The sequence below is a fragment of the Meles meles genome, chromosome 1, assembly GCF_922984935.1.
Source record: "Meles meles chromosome 1, mMelMel3.1 paternal haplotype, whole genome shotgun sequence".
Lineage (NCBI taxonomy): Eukaryota > Metazoa > Chordata > Mammalia > Carnivora > Mustelidae > Meles > Meles meles.
In genome coordinates this window covers 207,503,748-207,529,394 of record NC_060066.1, presented here as the reverse complement: position 1 = coordinate 207,529,394, position 25,647 = coordinate 207,503,748, and the positions used below count along the sequence as shown (strand labels likewise).

The window sequence follows — 25,647 nt, the reverse complement described above, 5'->3', positions numbered from 1 at the left end:
GTTAATACTCTGCAGACCAAGAGGTGCTAGACCTTGACGGGACATCCAGACGCCAGCCTCTTGTGCAAACCCGCTCCTCCGGGACCTGGATTTTCCGGCATGATTGGCTTCCTCGGCTTGGCTCTTGGCTCTTTGCTGGCGGGTGAGCTTGCTGGGCAGCTGAGCTCGTGAGGGGAGAGTGTCAGGTGTAACAAACAGACGGAGCGCTTTCTTTCGAGCTCCCGAAGCACACGTGGGCTAGGGAAGTGGTTTGTGAGGAAACGAAGGGAATGGGTGGCCTGTGCGCGCTCCTCCTGTGGCCGAGGTGTGCCCCGTTTCTTCTCTTGGCCTAATGGCTGCCCTCTGTGTCTGGGGACATGCTTGATTCAGTGTGAAGTGCACAGCGGTGGTCGACTGCAGGGAGTCAGAGGTCACCCATCTCGTCACGTGGCACCCGGGCTGGTCCACCTACACGGTGAACTTCCTCTCTTACCTCCAGATCTTGCACCAGAAGCTTTTCAGAATTTCTCTGATAACTGTTGCCTAGGATTGTAGGTGTTTATTCCTATCTTTATCATCTATATCTAGACTCGATTGAAATACACTAGCAAGTTTCGTGAAAACCTACGTTAACTGCTTTGGTGTAGGAACCAGCCTTTTCTTTTTTTCCTTCTTTTTAGAGCGTGAGCAGGAGGTGGGGTTACGGGGAGGGGAAGAGGGAGATGGGAAGCCGACCCTGGGCTTGATCTCACCACCTTGAGATCATGACCTGAGCTGAAATCAAGAGCCGGATGCTTCACCCGACTGGGCCACCCAGGAGCCCCCGGAACCAACCATTCTGATGCATCACAGTGAACCGGTGCCAGACACTCGTTGAAGAATGTGCTGTTGTAAATGACGTCATCGCCATCATTAGTATGCTTTTCGTGCTGAAAACTATAAAGATCACAATATGGCCGTTAGTGCCAGCTGACCCAGGTGTTTTATTTAGGCGATGTCCGGAATTGTGTTGGACAGGTGCTTAGGTGAGGCAGGGGAGTGTTTTGCTGGTCCCGTGGGCATCGTCTTGTTAGCTTCAGTGTGAGGGGCTGCGTTGCCTCCTGGTGTTCCCAGGTGCGTGAAGGGGCCGGAGTCTGCCTCACCAGCGTGTTCCCTTTGTGGGCCACCTGCACCAAAACTCACTCGGGAGGCTTACTTAACCTTCCCGACCTACTAAACCCTGATCTCTGGGCTGGGTCTTTGAAATCTTTGTATTTTAGCTGCTGGGCTGCTCAGAATGAGTGTTAAGCAGACGCAAGAGTTCTCTGGGTCTTGAAAAGAAAAAACACAAGGGGCACGGTATCACCCCATCTCATTCTTGAAATTGCTTCTGGTCTTCGTTTGAAATCATTTTCTTTTTTTTTTTTTAAGATTTTATTTATTTATTTGACAGACAAATCACAAGTGGGCAGAGGCAGACAGAGAGAGAGAGAGGAGGAAACAGGCTCCTGCTGAGCAGAGAGCCGGATGTGGGGCTCGATCCCAGGACCTTGGGATCACGACCTGAGCCGAAGGCAGAGGCTTTAACCCACTGAGCCACCCAGGCGCCCCTGAAATCATTTTCTTTTTATCAGCAATATAGATCAAGCAGCGTCTGCCAGTTTTCAGAACACTTGACTTAACATTTCTCCTTAGTCCTGATAACCACCCCGTGAGGGAGAGGGCGGCTCCCCAGGTGGGGATACTTCTGGGTGTCAGAGCCATGGTGGAAGTAGGATTTTCTGCCTTGGCCGTTGCTGCTCTTTGTGTGTCTTTCCGGGGGTGGGGAGGGAGAGAGGACCCTTGGCTCTTACCTCGTGTAGCCTTGGTGCTGCGCAGTCTTGCCAGCGCGCATTCACTGGTCCCAGCCCCTGTGCGGCACCCGGCACGCAGTCGCTGTTCCCTCAGTGTCTGTGCGAGAGAAGGGGAGAAAGCCTCCAGGAATCATAGAGTCAAAGTTAGACCACCCTGCTTAGCGGACCCTGACTTAGGACTTTTTGGCTTCAAGTGTGAATTTTGGGGCACTTAATTGTTGGGAACTGAATAGAGAGCATCAGTTACATAATAAATGACCAATTAAGATCAGGTTGAAAGAAAAGGATTAGTTATTTAGCGATAGTTAATTACAATCAGCATTAAAGCGTTGCCACCTCGGGGCACAGTCCTCAAGGTTAAGGATGCGTAAGGGAAGCCCAGCAAGAAACCAGAGAGGCTGGAGGAGGTTGTGTGCTGAAGTCCCGCGGAGCTGCTGGTTCGTTAACTCTGTAGGGAAATCGGGAAACTCTGTACCAGCGCCCACACAGGCCGCCCGTGACGGTCATCGAGCTTCCTGAACTTCATGGGGGCCAGAACTATCCAAGTACTTTACATTTTGAAACCCTTTCCTCTGTTTTGGCTCTGAAAGTAGGGTCACCCTCCCTCCATCACCAGATTTAATTCTGCCTCCTGATACCCGACATCTCCTAAGGGGTCCCTCACTCGTAGGACCTCCAAAATACACAGCCGCGGAAAATACTCTCGTGTGTGTTCATATTTTTGTTCAAAATAGCGAATCCCTTACTCTCAGACGGATTTCACCATGTCATACACCCGTGACAGGGTTGTGCTGGACCAGGCTGTTTGGCTACCGGGACCCGCAGCTCAGCGTCACTCACCAGGTCCTTTTTCCCGCTCCCTCATGTTCGAGCTGCTGGGTGGTGTGATCCCGCCACCTGCCAAGGTCACAGGGTGGTGTGTGCTCCGTGAAGGACGCCCTGGGCTCGCTCGTGTGCACATCCGTCTCCGCGTCCAGCGCGGTCACCGCCGCCTGAGGACGTCTTGTGTGAGCACGTCTTGGCAAGTGCCGGTCGGCCAGGGCAGGTGCTGCCAGGAACCTTTCAGAACTTCTGGGACGATACCAACTGGGGATCAACCGAAGTACAGTTGAAGTTCAGCCAGTGTTTTGTTGACTCAACCCTCGGTGTTGACGGATACTGTGCATTCCCTCCGGAACGCATCCTGACGACACCCGCAGGGAGAGCCGTTGCTCTTCTATCCCCAGCGGCCAAGTTCAGGGCTGCCAGAAGTCTGCTGTATTTGTTCCCAGGCCTGTTTATGCCACCTGTGTCTCTTATTGTCCTCCTGTGACTCGTTTTGTCCATTTACAAACGGACAAAATATGAGCATGGAGTTGTTTATGAAAAACAGGTCGAATGCTTTAGCAAGGCTCATGGTAATTTGCTTAAACACTGTCATCCAGTTAGGTGTGGGTGAGAAGCCATTAAAAATTTTCATGAAGGAGAGAGCAGGGACTCACCCCAAACCTACCCCTCATGACCCAGATTGTTGTCCCATACCTCGGCACTTTCCTCACTGACCTGGTGATGTTGGATACTGCAATGGAGGACTACCTGGAGGGCAATGAGATCAACCACTGCAAAAAGAATAAGGAATACCGAGTCCTCACGGACATCATGCTGCTCTAGGCGGCGGCAGAGAATTACTGCCTAGAGCCCCAGCATCCATTCTTGGCCTGGTTCTGGTCTATGGAGAGGCTCAGCGAGGATGAGAGCTACATCCTGTCCTGCCAGCTGGAGCCCCGGTCCTAGTTACCCAGCAGAACACAAGCACCAGGACAACTGGCTTCATAACACCATCAGAGCTGAACCCGTGGCCACTGGCCGAACAAGGATTGCACCTCGGCCCCTGGGCTACTTGTGATGCGTGAGCCCCATCTGCTGCACAACACCCCTTCCTCTCACTATAGACTTATATTTGGGGGGGGGGGTTTGCAATATTTAATATAATTAAAAGGTTTTGATTTTACAAAAAAAAACACAAAAGTATGTGAGAACCCTAGGGATTAAAGTTTGTATTACCAATAAAAAAAGAACAAGGGTTTAAAAAAAAAAAATTTGCATGAAGGCTTAGGAGGATTTTGCACTGTGATTGCTTTTATAAGTGACTTAAGTTCTTGCCCCCACTTTAAACAATACCCAGAAATCACGGGCCATGCACCACGGGGACGCTTTAGTTCGGGAAAGACAGTGTAGGTCTTAGGGTTCCATCCATTCCTTCCATTACCCAGACATTTGGATGTAGGGTGCTGTGTGCCCAGCACTGTTGAGGGGGTAGCAGTATCTGAAACTGATTTTCTAGGGTGGGGGAGACAGACTGTGAACAAGCTACATGGAGTGTCAGGTGGTGAGTGCTGTGGCCAGAGGTAAAACAGGGAAGTGGGATAGAGAGATCTGAAATCAGAATGGGGCTACCATTTAAAACGGGGGTGAGGGCGGTCAGAGAAAGCCTAGCTAAAAGGGGGACATTTAAACAAAGACTTGGAAGTGAGGAAGCAAGCGTGGGGACCTAGGGAGGAAGGCGCTTGGCAGAAGGAATAACAAGTGCAAAGGTCCTGAGGCAGAAGCATCCTTGGTGTGCTCGGGGAACACTGGGGAGGCCGGCTTGGCCGGAGGGCAACACGGGAGGGGAGGAGAATAAAAGGTGAGGTCAAGGAGGTACCCAAGGAGCTGCTGCAGCCATTTGTAAGGACTTTCCTTGTACTGAGTGAGTGGAAGGCATTGGAGGGCTCTGAGGGGAGTAATATGGGATGATTGGCCTTCTGGAAGAATCTCTCTTGCTGATCTGCGAAGGGTCGACTAAAAGGAGCCAAGAGTAGAAATACAGACTAGGAAGGGAATGCGGTAACCCAGGGGAGGAATGATGGTAGTTGGATGGGAGTGTGGCCGCAGAGGTCTGAGCAGCAGCGGAGTTCTGGGTGTATTTTGAAGGCGGAGCCACAGGATTGGCTGAGGATTGGCTGGGGATTGGATGGGAGAATTAGGGATGACCACAGGTTTTTGTTTTTTGCCTATGTTTTCAGCATCCAAGTGTCTTTTTTTTCCCCCTAGTAAGTGATGAGGGAACTCCTGATTGGATCTAGTTTGTGTGGCGCGTGTGTGCTGGGGATTCAGGCTCAATGATGCAGTCTGCGATGCCGTGAGGCCCTCATGGAGAGATGTGGATGGGGTAGATGACTGTACAGTTTGAAGTTCAGAGGGAAGGACCCAGCTGGAAATGTACATTTGGGTGTCTCACAGAACACACAGCGTTGAAAACCACGAGATGGAGCCCCCTAAGAGCGAGTGTAGATAAAGAGGAGATGCCCAGGAATTGAGTCTGGGGGTGCTCCAGCGTTGGGGAGATTTGGGAAGAGCCTGGAGATGTTCTAGGCCGAGGGTATGCAGGGGACCGACGTAGCATGTGATGGCGGTGGGGGGGGGGTTCAGACTGGGCTCCGTGTGCTGGGGTGCCTCTCCTGGACTTGGGGAAGCAGGCCCTGCTGTGCAGCTCTCAGAGGCTTCTCTCGGGACCCCCACGGCTCTCCTCTGGACCTGCTCAGTGGGTGGAGATGCCCCCTGACTTCCCCGGGGAGGCATCTCCACCCCAACCATCCCCACTGAGCTGTCTGTTTCTCCAGGGCTATTTCCTGTCTGAATCCCAACTGCAGCAAGCCAAGAGTGACCCCGTTGGAAATGCAGGGACTGTCCTTGCCAGAGCTGCTGATTGCAAAAAGCAAAAGATCCCCATGTAACCAGATCTGCTAGTCACAGTTCAGAAAAGGCCCAGGGTAGAGACTGGGTGGGTTCCTACCCTGGTCTTGTTCCGATTTGCTGTCTCAGAGCCCAAGTGACAGGGCATAAACAAACTGTGCACACACACACACACACACACACACAATTTTTGTGGTTCGGTCCCTTGTTCTGAGCTCTGGTAGTGTCTATTTTCCACACCTTGTGATCATGTATTTACATCTATATTATACAAATGATGACCTTCCCCTTCTAGGACACGTGTCGCAGTGGGGCAGAGACCAGGTGTGTTTGGTTTACAGCTCTGTCCCCGGGGCCAGGTATACAGTAGGTGCCTGACTGATGCATACTGCTATCACTGGAGTGCCTGGCTTTGTTTAGTGTGGAGACAAGGAGGCTGGCACCCCATAGTCTCAAGGACATGTCCCCTCGAAGGCACATGATAGCACATAGGTGCAGAGCGGGGAACCTGACTCCAGAGATTGTACTAAATCAGATTCAGGACACATTGCTTCATACGGCTGATTTTATTTTACTTTATTTTTTACTTTGTGAAGTTTTATGTCTTTATTTGACAGCGCGAGAGAGTGAGTACAAGTCAGGGGCAGAGGCGGAGAGAGAGGGAGAAGCAGACTCCCCACCTAGCAGGGAGCACGACACAGGGATCAGTCCCAGAACCCTGAGATCATGACCTGAGCCAAAGGCTTAACCGATGGAGGCACCCAGGCGTCCCCTAAGTGGCTGATTTTAGAAAATTTCTGTTCAGAAAGGCTAAATTAATTTTTCTTTATTTGCGATGCTCTGCAGGGCCCTTCCCCCCCCCCCCCCCCCCGGAGGCTTAGCGTAGATCAGAGCCATCCCCTTGCAGAGTCTCTGCCTTCAGAGGGGACATCGGCTGGGCTCCCCACCATGTCCTGTATACCTAGCACAGAGCAGGCCTCCATCGCATCAATGTTACCACATCAATGGGGGCGACATAAATTTGGGGTAAGTGACAACCTGCGTCCTCCTCTTGGGAATTTATACTGCCGTCAGCACATTAAAGGCTCAGGAGTCCTGCAGAGACACGCCTGTTTGGCTTGGCGAGCCGGTGCTCGGGAGGTGAACTGCTTGGGCTCTGATCCCAGCTCCGCCTCTCGCCAGCGCTGTGTTCTTGGGCGAGCTGCCGAACCTCTCTGTGCCTTTAGTTCCTTGTGTAGAAGATCTGGCAGTACCCGTCTCACGAAGGTCTTGCGAGGATTAAATTTGTGATTCCAAGTCAAACACTGGGCATGGGCCTTGGCATCTAGTAGGCATGGAACGGTTGGCGGCCAGGGTGCAGATGAGAACGCGGACACACGTGGCATCCGGGGGGACCGGTTCTGCCTAGCGTTGGTTTGGGAAATGGCAGGTGCGTGGGAGACGCTTTAGGAAGGTCTTCATTCCATGCCTGTCACTACCTGGCTGTGGGTCTCTGGGCCCGGGGGTCTGTCCCCTGCAGGAAGGTAGCCTGTTTGAATGGCCTCCCCGTTGGCCTGGGTCTAAATCACTGAGGACCCTTGCCTTTTGGGTTGCATTACTGTTGCTGACCAATGTCCCTGTTCAGGCCCAGAGCAAGCATGCCTTTCTCGTGGCACAGCCAGGCCTCCTGAGATGAGCTGGTTGAGATGCCTCAGTATCAAAGGAGCCCCCTGAGCTCCCACAAGGCCTCTCCCCTAAGGCAGCCGCCTCTTCTCGTTAGTGTCCTGGGCCGGGCACCAGCATCAAGGGGTAGAGACCCCCTTTAGAGGGCGGACCCACACAGGGCTCACGAGACCCTCAGTCCCAGCGGCTACAGACCATGTGGGCCTTTGTCCCTGGGGTTGACGTCATCTCTTTCACCTTTGGCTCGTGTCAACTTTAGAAGACGGGAATGCTCATAATAACGAAGACTTAGCATCTTTATGGAATTGTGCCGTTTAAAAGAGTTTTTCCATGAGGACCTCAAGGGAGGCCCATCTGTCCCTTTCTGTCCCAAGAGGAGAACCTGCTTCATGCATGTTCATCTTACTGACGGTGCATGGATTTGCTTGGCTTTCCTTTTGGCCTCCCTCCTGGTTGGAGATGTTTCCTTGGGTGTTAGGAAGCAGCCTGTTCCTGCTCAGTGAGAGGGGAGAGGGGACGGTGTTGGGGGCACACCGGGGCTTAGTCAGGGGGGCTGGAGCAAAGTGCTGTGCCACATGTCCGTGCCCGAGGATCCGCTCGTCTGTCCGTCCTGCTGGGTCCTGCGGGGGCTGCTTGGGCCTGAGCTGGGCTCGTCTGGGGCACTGGCTGTCCTCTGCCCATGGGGTGCAGCCAGACCTGAGCCTCTGCCTCAAGGGGAGCGGGGAGGGTCTGTCTGGGACCCCTGCGGCCTGTGGAGTCCTGTTCAAAGAATTGTAACAGTGGGGACCTGGTCCCGTGGTTTGGCAGGGCCCTTGGCAGTGAGAGGAACCGCCTAGGAAGTTACTTCCCGGCATGATTTGGTTTTTGAGCAGGGAAGACAGGCGTGTTTGGGGGTTTGGGCTCCGGGTTTGCCGTTTACCTGTTCAGGGAACATTCTCCAAGCACCACTTATGCGAGGCGGGTGGGTGAGAAGTGGACACAGATCGTGCCCCTTGGGGCTTGAGTTTCGTCTCACCTGTGGGGCACCTGCCTCCCATGGCTCTTTGTCCCAAGTCTGTTGAGGCTTCACTGTGCCCTTCCTCCCCATTTTTGTGGGGCAGTGAGGCCCCTTGTGTCCCCTTGCTGCTCCCCCAGGACAGCTTGCCATGTGACCTTGAGTGAGTGACCTTCTCACTTGGCTCAGTTTCCTCACTGAGAATAAGGGGCTGCTTGGCATGGCTGCGGGGGTTCCCTGCTCCTCTCCTGGCCTGGCAGAGCGGGAGGCGCCACCCTGGCAGGGATCTCCCCGCTGGCAGCTCCCTTTGGCTGAGGTCACCACAGGCCGGCCCAGCCTTCCTGTTGTCTGGGCTGTGTTATGAGCTGTCACATGCTGGGTATTTGGAGTTCAAGCCAAACAGGTTTGGGGATTAATGGCCTCTGAAGACCTCAGATCCTGGCGTGAAAGCCCCACGAGACAGGGACACGATTGGTCTTGTGGATGCGTGGCGGCCAAATCCAGAGCCAGCACGGGCACGTGGCCACCTTCAGAGCTGGAGAGAGGCAAGGAGAATCTGTGCTGAGCCGCAGACTTCAGGTCTGGATCCGATCTGTGTGAATCCCAGCTCCCTCCCTCGCTGCCCTTTCCCCATCTCTGCATCTCTCTGTGTGACTGCAGTTACTTAACACATCTGTGTTACTGTCCCCTCGGCCAGAGAAAGGGCACAATAGCCCTTCTCACGTGGTTAGAGGGAAGAGTGGATGAAGATACTATCTGAGCCCAGGGCTGCCGGGGCCGGTGGTGCCCAGCGGCCACATTAGCTGCGTATCCCCCGGCCCCGCAGCGTCTCCACTTGAAGCTCAGCGACTGTGCAGGCCAGTGGTTTCAGACCTTTGCTCCTGTCCCCCGGAGGCCACTTGCATTGTCCTCGTCTAGGCTTCAGAGCCAGGCCCCTCTTAGGCACGGCCACCTAGCACGTGGCCTGCATTGACTCCCTGCTGAAGGTGTGCCCAGCCCCTCAATCCCCTGACTTCGGTATACAGATCCCCTGTATGCTCCAGGGAGCTTGTTAAAATGCAACCAGAGGGTTTTGAAGGGGCGGCGGGGTGGGAGGTTGAGGAACCAGGTGGTGGGTAATAGGGAGGGCACGTACTGCATGGAGCACTGGGTGTGATGCCAAAACAATGAACACTGTTATGCTGTAAATAAACAAATAAAAAAAATAAAATTAAAAAAAAATAATAAAAATAAAAAATGCAGGCTCCTGACTCGGGGGTCCTGGGGGCGCTGAGCAGCGGCATTTCTGACACGCCCTGGGGGACTGCGGACCACACTCTGAGGATACAGACCTAGACCAGTGGTTCTCAGTGTTGGCTTTTATAGCTTTCAATGCCTGGCATGCAGACCAGCTCAGTTAAAATCTATAGGGCTGAGGTGTGGGCTGCAGGGTTGTTTTAATCTCTCCAGGTGACTCCAGTGAGCATTGGAGTTTGAGACCCCTGCCTCCCAACCCCCCACCCCCCCCACCCCCCCGCCTCTCAAGCCAGGGTTCTTCTGCACGGACATGGTTCCGGCTCCAGGCCCGCTACTGGCTGCGCGGGTGGCTGTCCTGCGGGCAAACGGTTAACCCCACCTGGCTTCTTGGAATATTGAGAAGCACTCTGTGGTCCCCATCACTACAAGAACTGCCTCAGGGAGGGGCACCCAGATACTGGGCTCCGATGGGCCTGGATTCAGTTTGACTGTATCCCTGTTGGCCAGGAGATGGGACATTGGGCTTCCTCACCTCTCTGAACCTCTGTCTCTTCCTTTGTAAGACACAGATCGTCCTAGTTTCTGCCTTAAGGGCTGCTGGGACTATTTGGGGAGCCCCTGTACAGCACCCGAAGTAGCTCTGGGCTCATAGTAGGTTCTCAAAGTGATACCGTTGCGTAGTTTTCCTTGCTTGACATCTCATCGCATGGGTGGGATGGCTGTGGTCCAGCGAGGTGGAGGCATTCCGCCGAGGCCACACAGCAAGTCAGCAGCCGAGTCAGGGCTGAGCCTTGGGCTCCTGCATCCCAGTGTTGGGCCACTTTTCCCGCCTCTGACGCCCAGCCTGGGGACCTCATCTGAGGGGCAGGGCCTCCCTGGAATGGAAGGGGCTGTCTGCTCGGGGAAGGAAGATGCCACCCTGCCTGAGGTGGCTGGCGGCTGGCGCCAGGACGCAGGCGGTGACTCCCACAGCCCCGACGTGTGGGACTTCACCCAGCCTCCAGGGAATTCCAGCAGCGTCTCCGGTTGTCCCACCTCGGCTCCGGCTCCCACACACTCGGCCTCTCCCTTCACCTCTGGCTAGACTGCAGAACGTCAGACGCTGACTTCAAATGGATTGCGCTCTGAGAATTTATAGAGAGTTGTGCAAGACTCCTGTGTGGCCGGACCAGCTCCGGGAACGACGTTCCAGGACATCGCCCTTGACTCCTGCGGGAGGAGCGACAAGGCAGGCCAGGGGACACTACTCAGTAGGTTGCGGCATCCTGGCAGGGGGCATGGAGACTCCTGCGGGGACCAGAGAGCCCCTGGCCTCCTCCCTTCCCAAGCCCATTCCCCTCTCAGTCTCCCTTGACCCAACTCTGCTCAAGGGAGGTCTCTGGACCCTCCTGTATTGGACTCCCTTGGGGTTTGTCTCCGCCATGCCCTGGAGGCTGCTGTTCCCATGGTTACCAGCAGCTCTGGGCCCCTGCTGACGACCACTCTGGTTCTCCTTCCTGGCCTCCTTGACCTTTGGCAGTGGGGGACTGGACAGTCTTGCCACCACTTCCTCCTGGTTCCCTGACAGCACCACCTGCCCCTCCCCGTCCCGTCCTGGGTCCCTCCCCTGGCTGAGCCGTCCAGGCCGCCCAGATGCTGACCAACCCCAGATTCATCAGTTCCATTTCAGCAACCCACTTGACCTCTCTCTTGGGTCAAGTAAACACTTCAAATTGAATCCTTTTCAAACCGATCTCTCCCTGAAGCCGCTCCTGCTCTCTTGCCATCTTGGCTAACGGCAAACCCTCCTGCTTCGGAGGCAGTCGAGACTCTGGTGTCTTCCTGGTCCCGGCCCCAGCCCCGACATCCAGTTCATCAGCCAATCCTGTCCTCACGGCTTCCAAACTGTATCTGGAGTCAGCGCTTTCTCACTGCTGCCGTGAGGCCCAAGCTGCCATCACTAACTGGTCCACCCCTCCCCCCTTTCCATTCTTGTCATCTTACCGTCTGCGCCTAACACGGTGGCCAGGTCATGTCAGTCTGCTGCCCAGAAGGACACCCTGGCTTCTGCCTCACTCGGGGCTCACAAGATGCTTTCTTCTGCCCCCTTTTCTCTGGCATTCAGGCAAATTCCACCTCAGGCCCTTTGCACATACCATTTGCAACATGTGCAATGTGCCATGCCTAGGCGTTCAAGCAGATCCACCACCCCCTGCCTGCAGGTTTGGCTCCATGGTTCAGCACCCCCCCCATGCATTTCCGAGCTCGCTCTCCTCTGCTTAGTCTCTCTCCGTGGGGATCGCTGCGGTCTGGGAAGGTGGGGTTGTGGCCCCCTTGCTCTCGCTGTGTCTGTAGCACTCACACCGTGCTGAGCGGCAGTAACTGCTCCTCCCCGGGGCTGGGGTGAGCAGCTCTGAGAGGGGCGAGTGGAAAAGGCTCTCCAGAGGAGGGGTGGGGTGCTTGGCCCTCAGAGGGGCAGGGAGTGGGGGAGCTGTCCTTGACCCGGTCACATCTCCTCATCTGCGGGCACCATGTTTACGGGGCCTGTCCCCAGTCTGCCCAGTGACTGTGGTCTGTTGTGTTAATAGGCTCTTGTTGGACACCAGGATCGTGCCCTATTTCTCAGCTGTGTGTTTTCTGTAGTGTCTCTAAGTTACGTGCTCAGTGCCGGGATGGCCTTGGCCCATCTTACTAGTTTCGCTGTTTCATCGCTCTGTCTCTGTGACTCCCACATCCCCTGTTCTCGGAAGGCCCTGGAGAGGCTCAGGTGTGGCCGCCGCCCCTGATGTCACCTTCCCCCCAACTCCCCTGGGCTCAGTGGTGTTGGGGCTCTAGAACCCCATGTGAGGGCACACAGCCCCCTTCCCTGTGACCCCTTAGCTCGTGGCAACGCCCCAGTCAAACTGACGAACCCTTGTAGGTCCCAGGGGTCCTTGGGTAGTTCCCTGCCCAGGCCTTGAACTAAGACCCGCTACTGTTGGAAACCTCCTGGGGCCCCAGACTTCACTCCTATTTCTTGTGTGTGGTTCCGTGTGCTGGTGTCTCACCAGGGACCCGCGGGGGCTGAACAAGAAGGTGGTCACCGGGAGGCCCGAGTGTTGGCCTTGCGCCCGTGGCAGACTTCTGCACCCAAGCACTTTTCCTCTCAGGACGCTGAGTCCCGTGCGGACCGGGTGAGGGGAGACGTGTCCTTCGTACTCCCGCAGCTCCCTGGGCCCAGCACCAGCAGGTGGCGACTCCCTGCTCTGTTAAGCAGAAGGTCCGGGGTCTGGGGTCGCTCGAGAAGCCTCCGTGCAGCCAGGGGACAGTTGGGAGGATGTGGAGGGCGCTGATGGGGGCGAATACGGTGAAGTGGAGGGACCGGAGGCAGGTGGGGAGGGCATTTGCGGGTCCCAGTGGAGTGCTGAGGGGACGCTCGTGCAGAGGCATGCCCTTGAGCAAGAACTGGAAGGAAGGAGGGGCGAGCCCTGTGAGGACAGGGCCCCGTGTAGGCTCCCTGGAGAGCCGACAGAGGCCAGTGCCCGCTGCCACCCCCAGAGATGCTGGCGTCACGGGTGTGGTGTGCGGACCTGGCCTCCCGGTGAATGCAGTGAGGGGCCGGGGAGGAGGGCCGTGCGTGGACGCGTGTGTGGTCGCCACCGGAGCATCCCACGTGTGCTGACGTCTCGGAAGGTGAAGCGTCCTCACATCCCGGTCCCCGGGCTCAGCGGGCTGGCAGGGATGGCCTCTTTACAGACGGGGAGGCCGAGGTTCAGAGCCTAGGAGGCAGGGAGGGGCTCCCCCCCCCCCCCGGGCCACCCAGCCAGTGAGGACGAGGACCGGGATGGACAGCCGTGCCGCCGCCGCCTCGGGGTGTGTCACAGCCCCTGGCATCCCTTCACTGGGCGGGCCCCTTGCGTCCGCACCGACCGCCCCTGTGCAGACACCACGCCCGTGGACATGCTCGCGGCCCGGCATGTCCGGTGCTGAGAGCGTCCTGTAAGCGTCAGCACCACCAGCCAGCGGCTACTGCTGCTCCCGTTTTGCAGATGGTGAAACCAGAGCCCAGAGAGGCCCCCGACTTGCCCGGCTCACGCATCCAGGAACCTCGAATCGGGTCTTCGTGTGGTCGCCACGGCTGTCTGAGAACGGGAGAAATGTCTGGGTCCGCAGACGCTGTTCCTCAGCACCTGACATCTCCGCTCCAGGCCGCCCCTGGCCTCTCTAGAGTTCTCTGACCACAGGAAGCGTTTCATGGTCAAGGAAGGAGACTGTCCTGCTGGACCTCCCTGCCCTAGACACTTAAGTGGTGACCTGGTGTTTCCACAGAGATTGTGGCCCATGGAGTTGAAAGGCCTGGGCTCTGCTCCCTCAGGAAAGTCTCTGAATCTTTGTGAGCCTCGGTGTCCTCATCTGTGAAATGGCTGTAAAAAGTGTGTGTTCTCCCCACCTCCTGAGCTGCTGGGAGGATGCGGCGGTAACAGCCGAGAAGGTACTTGGGAATTACAAGGAACGTGTGCATGCCAACTGGGGTTGCCCTCACTGGGCCTGGTCGCGTGCTGAGAGGTGGTGAGAAGAGCCTGCCTTGGGGGCCTTTGCCCCTGACCATAAACTCTACCAACCACATGGATGCCCAGGGCTGGGGAGAAAGCCCGCCCCCTAGTGGAAGTGGCTGTGGTTGCCTCGGCTGCAGGAGCCTGAGCTAGGAGCCCGTGTGCAAGGGAGCCGAGAAATGTCAGGCGGCAGGTGGCTAGAGATCAGGGGACATAAGTTTGTTGGACTGATCTGGTTTTTGAGCATTTAAAAGTTGTGAAATGCTGGTAACAGAGAGGGAGACATGGAAATTGATGATGCAGACCCTGTCTCTCTTCAGAGCTGGTGCTCATTCTGTTCCTGTGCATTAGAGACGTTTCTGCAGACAGGGGACAGTGTAGGCGCCCCGGCAGGTGGCTGGGACTGTCCTTTCTTCCCCAACAGGCCCAGGGCATCCCAGATTTCCAGGCAGTCTCACAGGAGACTGTCCCTCCCACAGGCAGGTTGGCCGGCTGAGGGACTGAGTTCACCCTGGGGTCCCAGCCAGCCCCCAGGGCCACCTCCTGGGCTTCGTGATGCTGGAGCTTTGGACGGTCCATCAGGGGCACAGGCTTGCCGCTGAGCATGGGGCGTCCTTTCGTTTTCTGCTTGAGTCTTGCTCAGCCGGTAGAAGCAGCTGACCGCAGACCTTGACCACACAGTGTTGGGAGGAATCCACGTGGGGCAGCCCCGCACCTTGACCGAGAGCCAGGCCCTCGCTTGTCTGCTTATGTGTTTGTTTATACGTTCACTTGCTTCGTTTATTGTCATAGGTGTTCTTTGATAGCTGCCTCTGCCAACTTTGATGCCATTCACATTTCGGATCATTCTCCGCCCCGGGGGCTGTCCCGAGCGCTGTGGAGTGTTTGACAGCATTCCCTGACCCCATCCACTAGGTGCCATAGACACGTCCCTCCCCTCGGAGGCGACCACGAAAAATGTCTCCAGACACTGCCAAGTGCTTGTGCTTGTGAAGAACCACTGATCTAGGGGCGCCCGGGTGGCTCAGTCGTTAAGTGTCTGCCTTCGGCTCAGGTCATGATCCTGGGGTCCTGGGATCGAGCCCCGCATTGAGCTCCCCGCTCGGCGGGAAGCCTGCTTCTCCCTCTCCCTCTCTCCCTGCTTGTGTTCCCTTTCTCACTGTGTTTCTCTCTCTCTGTCAAATAAATAAATACAATAAAATAAACATAACCACTGATCTAAACCCTGATGTGTCAGCTTCGAGACTGGCCCCATTCCCATCTCTTGCTCCCTCAGGCACAGCTGTCTCTGAGCCGACACCTGACAGGGGTGAGGCTCACCTTTCCCGCTTTCCCGCCCACCTCACCTTCCTCCTCTCCTGACCGGAGGGCCTGCTCACTTCTGTCTGGGGAACAGATTTGGGACCTGGGACAAGTTCCCTAGCCTCCTGTGCCCTGTTTCCTCATGTGCAGTTCGGGCTGGTACAGTAGGCGCCTTGCTAGGGGTACGTAGAGTAGGAGAGTTGTGTGTGTAAGCACTTAGCACGTTTCCAGTGTGCATGTTGTTCTTATCGAACAGCTATTTATTTTTGCTGTGCTAAGATGGGGGTGCGTCGGTGAATAGGACAAAAGCCCTGACCGTGAGGGAGGCAGGTACATTATCCCACCATTGTGACTCAGTGTAACGAGTGCTGTGGTGGGAAAGTGCGAGGGGGCAGTGGGAGCCTGCAGGAGGGCTGCCCCATGCGGGAGTTAAGGAAGGAAGGCTTCCTGGAGGAGGTGGTATCCCGGTCAGGACCTGAAAGATGAGTCTGGGTTAGCGAGGTGAAGGAATGGGGTCTAGGTTATCTATCTTTTTAAAAATCCTTAAATGCTTTCCTGAAAAAAAAAAAAAAATCACATTGAATGGGCTCTGGTAGCAGGAAGGGCCAGACTGTGTCATGGGATCCAGGCTCACACCCCCTCAGGGACGCCCAAAATGAAAGTGCTTGGTGCAGTGAGGCTGGGATAGGGGGCCAAGTGCAGAGCTCCTGGCCTGGAGGAGACCCACTGCAGGGGATGGATGTAACGTGGTCCCAGAAACCTCCCCAGATGCTTCCGAGGAGGGGGCGGTGCCTGGGAGGCAGCTGAGGCACAGCACAGCCACTGTGTCTGCATAGCCGGGCTCCATTCCCAGCTCTCCTGTCCCTCTCCGGGGCTCGTCTGGACAGCGCTGTGCAGTGCAGTGTTGCAGAACCCCGCTGGGGGTTGCTTCTCCTCGCCCTGGCCCTTGCAGGGGGAGGGAAGGTGGTGGGCAGAGCTCGGTGGAACTCACGTGGGTCATTAAAGCCCACATCTCGTGAGCCTCGAGGTGCCATCCGGGGCTGGTGGGGGGCCCTGCTGATGGTGTATATCGTTCCTCTCCCCAACAGCTACAGTCTCCGCCTGGCATCCCGGTGCCCTCCGCCAGCCGCCCCGTACATCACCAGGCAGTGTAGGAATGTCAAGGCCACGGCGGCAGCCCAGTTCCAGGGGCCCCTCTTCAAAGAGTAGACACTTCGCCTGCTCCCTGACAGGTACGAGGAGGGTGGGGAAGCTCTGGGGGTCTTGGGGTCGGCTGGGAGGCAGGCAGGAGGGGGGGCATGATCTCCTGGGTGCTTGGGGGGGCGGGCACGGGGCCTTTCTGCAGGCAGGTGTGGACCCCAGCCCTGTCACTCCTTGGCTGTGGGACTGCCGCAAGGTCCTCAGTCTCTCTGAGCCTCGATTTCCACATCAGTAAAATGGGGATGCCAGAATTACAAGTGTCACGTGTATGCACAACAGGTAGAAAGGGCCTGGTGCACAGAAAGCACTAGCGTGTAGCTGTCACTAGTTACTTTAGGACTAGCAGTTAGCTGTGACTGTTGAATAAGAATGGCAGGGACAACCAGCATAGCCAGCACTTACTCGAGACTTCTAGAGGCTTTAAGCCCACAGAAGATTGTGTGGCCTTTACTCCCACAGTGTGTTTGAAAGTGAAAGTAATACTATTCTGCAAATATAAAAGGTAAACTTATGTTGAGCCTGAAGTCTCTTTCTAGATTTTCTGGATTTTCTAGATTTCTGGATTTTCTAGCTCTTCTAGATTTCCGAATTCCATCACAGAAGCTGGACTTTCCCTCTTCGGGGGGGCTGGGCTTGGCCAGTGAGCTCGAGCGGGCCTGGACGTCTTTGTTGGTGACGTGGCATGTCTTCTGTCACTGTGACCCTGAGACCGTGATGGGAGGACGCCACACACTAGGACACGGGGGCACCGGTTAAAAATACAGACCCCAAAGTGCAACCCCAAACTTATTAAACAAGCATCGTGGTGTGCAGGGCCTGGGAATCTGTATTAGCAGGTGGCCGCATGATTCTGGGACACATCCAGGTGTGGGGATCCCTGCTTAATGCAGCCAGGGCTGTTCGGGATGAGAACACAGTTGTTTCGGGCAAGAATGGGCTGAACTCTGAAACTTTGGGGTCTTCTGTCCTGTACATTCCTCCCTCTGCCTGTCCTGCTACCTGGAGGGCTCATTCACTCCTCCCTTCCGGAAGCTGTTGGAGGCTCTGGGCTCTGGGCTTTCTTTCTCTGGGGATCAGGGAGCGACAGGGAAACAAAATCCGCTTTCCCCAGGGACTCTGTTGTCTTGAGCCAGAACTCAGACTGTCTCCAGAACAAGGTCCAGAGAGGGCACGTGCCCCTGAGCCAGAATGCTGGGGAGCAGAATTGAAATGTGCGTGAAATGCAGAACTGGAAGGCCTGGTAGAGGAGAGGCCCCCAGGACAGTTCTGGATCCGGGCACGGCCCGGGGCCCTCCCTGTGGTGGCCGCTGCCCTGTGGACGTCTGTGTTGACGGGCGCCAGGGTGTGGCCTACAGCCCAGAGCAGGTGTTCTTTGTGGCCCAAGGCCGAGCCGGGCGTAGCTGGATTGATTGGGCCACGGACTGGGCCGTGACCGTCGGCCACTGCAGTCTCTGGTGGTGATGTGGGGTTTGCCAAGCACTGCTAAGTCAGGCTCTGCCCCAGGGGGCCGGGGCATGACCCTGGAAGGATGCCTTCTTTTCCCTTACTTCCCAGACATGTGTGGCTTCCCCAGCAAGGTGCTCAGATGAGTAGAGGCCCAAAATAATTTGTGTCTGTGACTGATTTATTTGTATTTATATATATATATATAATTTAAATTATAGATGATGTAATATATGATATAATATATGATTTATATATATATAATACGATTTTAAAAACACCGTAGTTACACTGTTTGTCTTAGCTCAGGCTGCATAACAGAGTGCCATGGACTCTGGGGCTTAGATAAGACATTTACTTCTCACGGTGCTGGAGACTGGGCCTCCGAGCATCTGAGGTCAGGGCGCCAGCATGGCTGGGTTCTGGTGAGGACCCTCTTCCTGGCTTACAGGGGCCACTGTCTTGCTGTGTCCTCAGTGGTGGAGAGAGGAGGCTCTGGTGTCTCTTGTGAGGTCACTAAACCTTCCAGAGGCCCCACCTCCAAATCCCATCACACCTCGGGAGGGGGCTTCCATATATGAATCTGGTCAGGGAGAGGGGGCAGTTCCACATGTTTCCAGAATGATTTTTGAAGTGCTGTGACAAAGGATTTTAGCGTGGGAACGATGTGTGCGTCAAAACCCCCATTTCCCAGGGAGGGAGACAGACTCAGGGGCTGGAGGCAGAACTGGAGGCATCTGACTCTCCGAATGGAGAGAGGACTCCAGGGGCTCTGTGCTGCCCCCCTCAAAGCCATATGCCGAACTGTCGTGCGTATGGGGTCTGTTCTGGGGAAGGAGTCATGTCCTTGGAGCACCCAGACCCCAGGACTACACCTTCCCTGCCGCCCTTGCCCGCTTAGAGGCTCTGGCTGGTTAACTCGACAGTCTGAACCCAGGGAGGAGCTCGCCTTTTCTTCGCTGCTGCCTTCTCGTGCACCTCCCTGCTCTGGCCTTTATGAATGTTATGGGCAAAGCCCAGGGCTTTCTGTTCACTTTTTGGCATAAAACACACCACCCTGTCTAGTCCCGTGAGAAAGTACCCCTGCATGTGCTCTGTACCTGTCTCTCTCCATTGCCTGAGGCCAGCACACTTGGGCCCGGGGGTCTGTGAGGGGGCTGTCCAGGGAAGAGCCTGGCGTCTCTCACTCATCTGGCCACCTCCATGATCTTCCCCTCGGCTGCCGCTGGCCTTGGGGCAGGCTTCCCAACACTGGTTGTCTCCTGGGGTTCCGGGAGCTGGGCGGGGTGATAAGAACCCTCCCCCCACCCGACAGCCTCTGCTCCCCTCCAGCCCCGGTGGTCCAACCCACAGCCCCTGCTGCTGGGGTCCCCACCCTGGAGGGCTGCTCCTCGGACTGGGGATAGGCAGGCTGACTTCTTTTGTGGATCCCACTCAGTGACCTGCAGGTGACACACACACCAGCCACACCAGAGGGAGGAAATGCAGGCCACTCCTACGGCTGGCCCCTGTCTCTGTGTTCTTTTTCTCCCCCGGCTCGTTTGGGGCACACACAGGCCTCCCTTGGGAAGGGAGGCCCCTGTTTCCTTAAGGTACCCTCATACAGTGCCCCATCAAGAGATCTTGGGGGGGTTGGAATGGACCTAGTGTAGTGGTTTAAGCGTGCATTTTCTGGAGGTGAATCCAGCAATCCTGGTAGGTATTTTACTTCTCTGTGTTTTAGTTTGCCCATCTGCAAAATGGGTTACTAGTCATACCCGTCTCATGGGTGTAACATAAGGATGGTGCAGGTTAATATATGAAAAGCCCTTGGGAAAGTGCCTGCCCGTTACATCATAAGCCTGCAGTCAGTTAGCACTGCTGTTATCGTTGTTCTCAGCCAATCATCACAGTAGTGGTCGAGTGGTAGTAATACCAGTTAGTGGTCGGAGTGGCAGTTCTCGCAATGATGACCAGGTCCACGGCGGGAGAGAGTGGAGCGCCTGAACTTGGCCCAGCACAACACCAGCCTCATCTTCAGGCCCCGGCAGCAAATGTTACTAAGTCCTGACCACCCCCTGACCGCCCCCATTCCTGGCTCAGTGTCGGGGACTGTGGGCGGGGTTTCTGTGGCCAAGGCACGCAGGAGAAGCCGGTTCCCCGGAACCAAAAGCACTCACAGGCTCTGAAATGGGCTTGAACTGGTTCACGTCCCATGGCTGCCACTTGTCATCAGCCTGACCTTGTAAAAATCACTTGTCCTCTCTGAGCCTCTATTTTTTCCGTGCCAGATGGGGATCTGGGGATCCGTGTCACCTGCCGTGAGGGTTGTTGGAAGCATTAGAATGAAATCAGGTGGTGACGTAGTTGACTGTGGCAGAGTCTTTGGCAGGACTGATTGAAGTGAACATCTGTGTCCCCGGACCCAGCAGTTACACTGCAGGGAGACACGCGGCGGGAATGCGTGCCAGAACCCACGCACGGGAGAGGTCCTGCGTTACGTGTGTGCACACCCTACCGCCCAGCACTTCTGCTCGGCTTAAGTGTGCACGCGTGTGCCCCGCACGTGTCCTCCAGACATAGATAAGCATGACTCAGGGTGGCCCCAGATTGGAAACTGCCCACTTGTCCTTGGCAGTGGACCAGCCAGATGAAGGAGGCGCGCTCCTCCAGCAGACTCCCGTAGCAAGGATGTGGACGGAGCTGCACGCACGGGCTCGGGAGGGATGGATCACAGGCATGTCATGCAGAAGGAGCCAGACGCAAAGTATACGGACGGATTGATCCCATTTATTTTAGTTAAAAATGGACAAGATCAGTCTATGGTGACAGAGGTCAGAGTGTTCATTCTGGGGGTGAGGGTTAGCGGTGGTCCTAGAAGAGAGCCTGGGATGGTGTGTCATGTTCTGTTTCCTGCGTGCGAGCTGCTCACGCACGTGTGTTCACTGTGAACATGCATCAGCCTGTGCTTCTCTGTGTGTCGTGGTGGACCACAGTCGATCTTTTTATTTTTCATTTTTTTAAAAGATTGTATTTATTTGTCGGAGAGAGAGAGAGAGAGCCAGACCAGGCACATGAGCACAAGCAGGGGAAACAGCAGCCAGAACAGGCAGAGGGAGAAGCAAGCTTTCCACTGAGCAGGGAGCCCGTTGCGGGGGCTCGATCCCAGGACCCCAGGACCCCGGGATCATGACCTGAGCCGAAGGCAGACACTTAACCCACTGAGCCACCCAGGTGTTCCACAGTTAGTCCTTTACTTGTAAAAATTAAGTGAGGTAATGCTTCAGCAGCCCAGGGTAGGCACTGAGCATGCGGCCACTGTTACCGTTTTTCTTTTCTTTTTCTCCTCAGCACCTGAAGTGACCTGGAATCAGTGAAGCCAAAGGGACTGGCCTTCTGCCCTGCAGGGAGTACCGACCTATTCCACTTTTATGAGCCTGCGAGAGAGAGGAAGAGTGCGTGTGCGTGTGCGTGTGCGTGGTCTTCAGACGAGGGTCCCAAGCCCCAGGGAGGCAGGAAGGCAGCTGATTCCACACCATGGACGACACTTGGGTGCAGCCGCTGGGACCGTGTTCTGCAGCTCAGCCTTCCTGCTGGGGGCGGGGGGGGGGGGCCTCTCCTACTATGCAATTTTTCAAGAGCTCCTTGATCCTGCTTTTTGCTTCTCGAGTTGTCTTTTGCCATGGCGGGGACTGTGGGCTGACTCAGGGGCCGGCTCCAGTCCTGTCTGAGGAAGGCCTTCCGGAGGAGGCCGAGTTTCCCTTCTGACCACCCCACCTTCCCCAGCCCTCCACCATCTCTGGGAATCAGCGGCATGTGGACATGTTGGACCCTCGCTGATCGACCTGTTGGCCTGCGCACTTTGAAAACCTCCCTTCTTTGCCTGAGCTGCTGGCTTGAGTCGTTTTCCAGATTTAAAATTCTACTCAGTCCATTTCGGGAGAAAGTCCCTGTCCCCATTTGCAGATCTGGTTCCTCCCATGAGAGAAGCGGGGGATGGGACAGCATGTGTGGGGAGGGGGAGGGCTCCCCCTCCCACCCCTGCACCCCTCCCCACCGTGCTTCTTTTTCCTCCCTTGGTGGGACCATCAACACCTTTAGTGGCTGACCTCCTCAGATTAGCTGAAAAGGGAAACAAAAATTGGGAAATGAAAAATAAGTTGGAGGATTAAGAAGCACAGGGGAGAGAAGAGATTTCCAGAGGCCAGTCGCCTGCCAGGGAATGATGGAGCTGGCTTCCGCTTTGCACGGGACCACTCCATGTCTCGGAGAAACGGGTGAGCTGAGCTAGGAGTTTGGACCCAGTTCAGTGAGGGTCTTGGGTTTTGTGCCTTCGGGGCAGACCCTAGACACGGATGTCTGAGACCACTTGAGCGCTATTTTCTCAGCGACTTTCAGTTGTGATGGACTGAACCACAGTGGAAGGACAGCACTTGGAAGGACGTGAGTGGTCACACACAAAAAGGGACTTTTTTTTTCAGGGCTACTATGGTTGATCTTGCAACTCTGTAAATATGTACGTAGACACTTTTAAAAGCACGTATTTATGTCCCTGACTGTAAATGCCCCCTTTTTAAAGTTTTATAACTTGTGTTATTTAATTAATCAGTCGACTGACTGCAGTGTAGGGTCTGACGATGGTCCGGGAGGAAGGTCTCATGAGACCCTCACATGGGCAGAAAAGTGCCGATCGCCGGCCTCCATTCACAGTTTTCCTCTTGCCACCCAGCTCCAAACCATCGTTTGTTTTCAACTTCCATAAGCTGGCATCCTTTTGCCCACTCCGAAAATTAACCCTCACAAGCATGAAAAGCTGTGGCTGTTCCTTATCCTAACGATACGGTTTTGTCCCATAAATGTCGACACTCACGAACTGTACCCCAGCCTCTCAGTTCTGAGGGTTCCCCTTTGCAGCAGCAAGGAAGGCTCACGATTCCAAAGCTTCGAAAGTCACCTTCAACTGATGGTGAATTCCAGAAAATGTTGTGGGGGACTGGGGACACTCGTTTTTGCATGTGCAAATGTGTGGGTCAGCCTTCAACCCTCTCAGACCAGCAGAAAAGGCTACGAGTGTCCCGATCACAAAGACGGAGGCAGGGGGTGGTCTTCTGAAGAGTGGTGTTTCCTGGTCAGTGGTGGTTTTCGGGCGTGGGTGTGGATCACGGAAGAGAACGGTTCTGTATCTGCCATGTGAAGAAAATTAACAATAAAAGTGTGAAGCGCGATTGTAAGGAACAAGCCTGGGAGTGATCATTTTGGTTTCTGTGTTTTGGGTCCATTTTGGCAATTTCTGTGGGGTGGGGGTGGGTGGGTTGAGGCGGCCCCCAGAGGCCCCATTCCGGCAATGAGAGCAACGCGAGGTTTCAAGGACACTCACTGTGGAAATATCCTGCCGGGTGAGCAAGGTTACTCTGTCCTCCGATCACCTCCACCTGCCAGCCAGGAAGCTAAGCCATTTCACTGAGGCTAGACAGGCCTCTGTGATTGTAAATACATTCTCCTCTTTAGCTTTATTGTGATTGCTTTCACGTACCGTACAGTGAACCCACATAAGTCAGTGTACAAATCAGGTTTGTTGTGCATTCGGAGTTGTGCGACCATCACTGCATTCAATTTTAGAACATCTTCAATCACCCCCAAAAGAAATCCCATTCCCATTAGCAGTCGCTCCCAATTTCTCCCCTCGGTTGCCCTAGGCAGCCACAGGTCTACTCTCTGTCCTTAGGTTCGCCCTTCCTAGACATTTCACGTACATAGAATCACACGGTGTGTGATCCTTTACGACCAGCTGCTTTCTCTTCGTGTTTTCGAGGCGAACCCAGGCTGCAGTACGTATCAGCACTTCATTCCTTTTTATGGCCTAATAATCCCATTGTGTGGTTTTATTTGTGCCATATTTGGGACACAGTTACACTTAAAACAAGGCATCACTCATTGTTGATCTGGATCTCAACTGTGACAGGTGTGCTGGACCCTACCCGGTAAGTCCACCAGCACAGCAGTGACTCCAAGCCCACGGCTGACCTTCTAGGGACCATTTACTGTGAACTGCCTTGGGCCAGATACTCCCCGCACAATCCCTTTTCCTATCAGGGCATCCCAGCAGGAAGGGTATGTTAACAGCCATTTCACAGATGAAGGAACAGGCTAGACACCTTAAGCAATTTGTCCCGGGGTCACACTGCTGGCAGATGTAGGCTGGAACTGCATTGAGCCCTTTCCGGCCCAAAGTTCTGTAGTTCCTACTTCCCCCTCGCTGCTGCCTCTGCTGCCGGTTCCTCCAGCTCTCCAGCCACCTGGCAGGTGGAAACATGACAGCAGAGGTCAGTCCCCAGCTACCCAGAGCATAGCAGTCGGCTGCTGGACTTCTGCTCCACCCCAGATGCCTGGCCGGATGAGAAGCGTATGTTTAAGACTATGGGTTCTGCCCCAGGTCCGCTCCCTATTGGCCACGTGACCTTGCTTGGGCTCCCACTGGCCTCAGCTTGGCTCCTTGTTTGTACAAGGGGACGATCACTCAGCTTCCTGGATTCTAGCCACCACTGCATTTGCTTAAAGTTAACTTACCCCCTCTGGGATCACCTGGCTGATTGTTAAAGGAGAAATCCCTGGTCTCTACACACGACCCCCTTACCCTCCCATCTGTCGCATCAGAAGCCCTGGGGTGGGGGGGGGGGGGTGTGCCACCTGGCCGACCAGCTCTGCAGGGCCCACTAACTTTATGTCTGGAAACAAGCAGCGGGGCCTCAGGCAGACACTGAATCAAGGGCGCCCCAGGGATTTGCATTAAGCAGGGTCTCCGGTGCTTGTTCTGAGCGTCAAGCTGTGCCTGGCGCCGGGTCACCACCAGGACTGGGGGACGGGCTCCAGAGGCGCAATGCCACCAGGTGCTGGGCAGGTCCTTAAGCCCTCCCGGGTGTCCTGCGGAGACCGGGGGAGCGCAGCGCTGGAGGTGGGAGCGGGCCATAGGGAGCCCCGCACGCCCTGCGCCGGCTGCCCCGGAAGGGTTAGGGCGAGGCGCGGGGTCAGGCTAGGGCAAGGCGGCGCCCTGCGCTCGACTCCAGGTTTGGCCTTTCCGGTTGCCCGGGCAACCGTACCCCCGCCGTCGCCCCGGGTGCTCCTCCTTCTGACGTCGAGTGCCAGGTCACGAGCAGCCTGACGCTGCGTCACGCTACGTCATGCGCCTCACGCCGCCGCGTCACGTGGGCATCCTGGCTCACGTCATCAGGGCAGGGGGAGCGCAGGGCCGGCCCGTGGCTTGGGCGAGAGCGGGAGCGCGCACCACGTGTCCTGCAGTACGTGGCTCTGATTGTCTCACGGTGTTGTGGGTTGTGACGAACCCCGCATGGCGCGTGCTTCCTAACCGAAGCCTTCTGTCTTCTAACCCGAGCTTTCGCCTTGGTCTGTAGCTGTGGGGAAGCGTGGTCGCTCTGGGGTCGGCTCTGCGGTCTCCCCGGGACGTCAGGGGTCGGCGGTGCGCACCGCTGTCCAGACCCAAGGCTGGCGCAGGGGAAACTGGGCCACCGTCCTGGGCGCCTTGGCGGGAGCAGGTGGGCGTCCTTCCTTGGCCCCCTCGAGGGTGCTCCTCGTTAATGCTGACGGAGGGCGAAAGGAGCCTGGAGGCCTCTGAGCCAGTTGGCAGAGCGGGTGGGTGCAGCAGGCCCCTGAGCTCCCTGCTGTGACGGGGGTGGCTTGGTGTCCACCCCCCTGCTGAGGGGTGAGCCGAAGGCAGGCCCCGCGGTGGGGTGGCCAGCGTCTGACTCGCCGGGCTCTGAGCGCGCACGTTCTCCAGGGT

General features: G+C 55.9%; 1 protein-coding gene across 4 annotated transcripts in view; it reads left to right on the top strand.

Moving 5' to 3' along the window:
• PRDM2 (PR/SET domain 2) overlaps positions 1-25,647 on the top strand; it is a 163,909-nt gene that overhangs the window by 101,303 nt on the left and 36,959 nt on the right. For 2 of the 4 annotated variants that reach the window (XM_045999712.1, XM_045999681.1), the window contains 2 exons: positions 16,319-16,462; positions 21,204-22,655. The exons of the other annotated variants lie outside the window; for them this stretch is intronic. In XM_045999712.1, coding sequence (XP_045855668.1) covers positions 16,319-16,462; positions 21,204-21,229 — 170 coding nt within the window. In that variant the 3' untranslated portion in view covers positions 21,230-22,655. Of the gene's footprint in view, positions 1-16,318; positions 16,463-21,203; positions 22,656-25,647 lie in introns of those variants that run through there. 4 annotated transcript variants of the gene reach the window in all.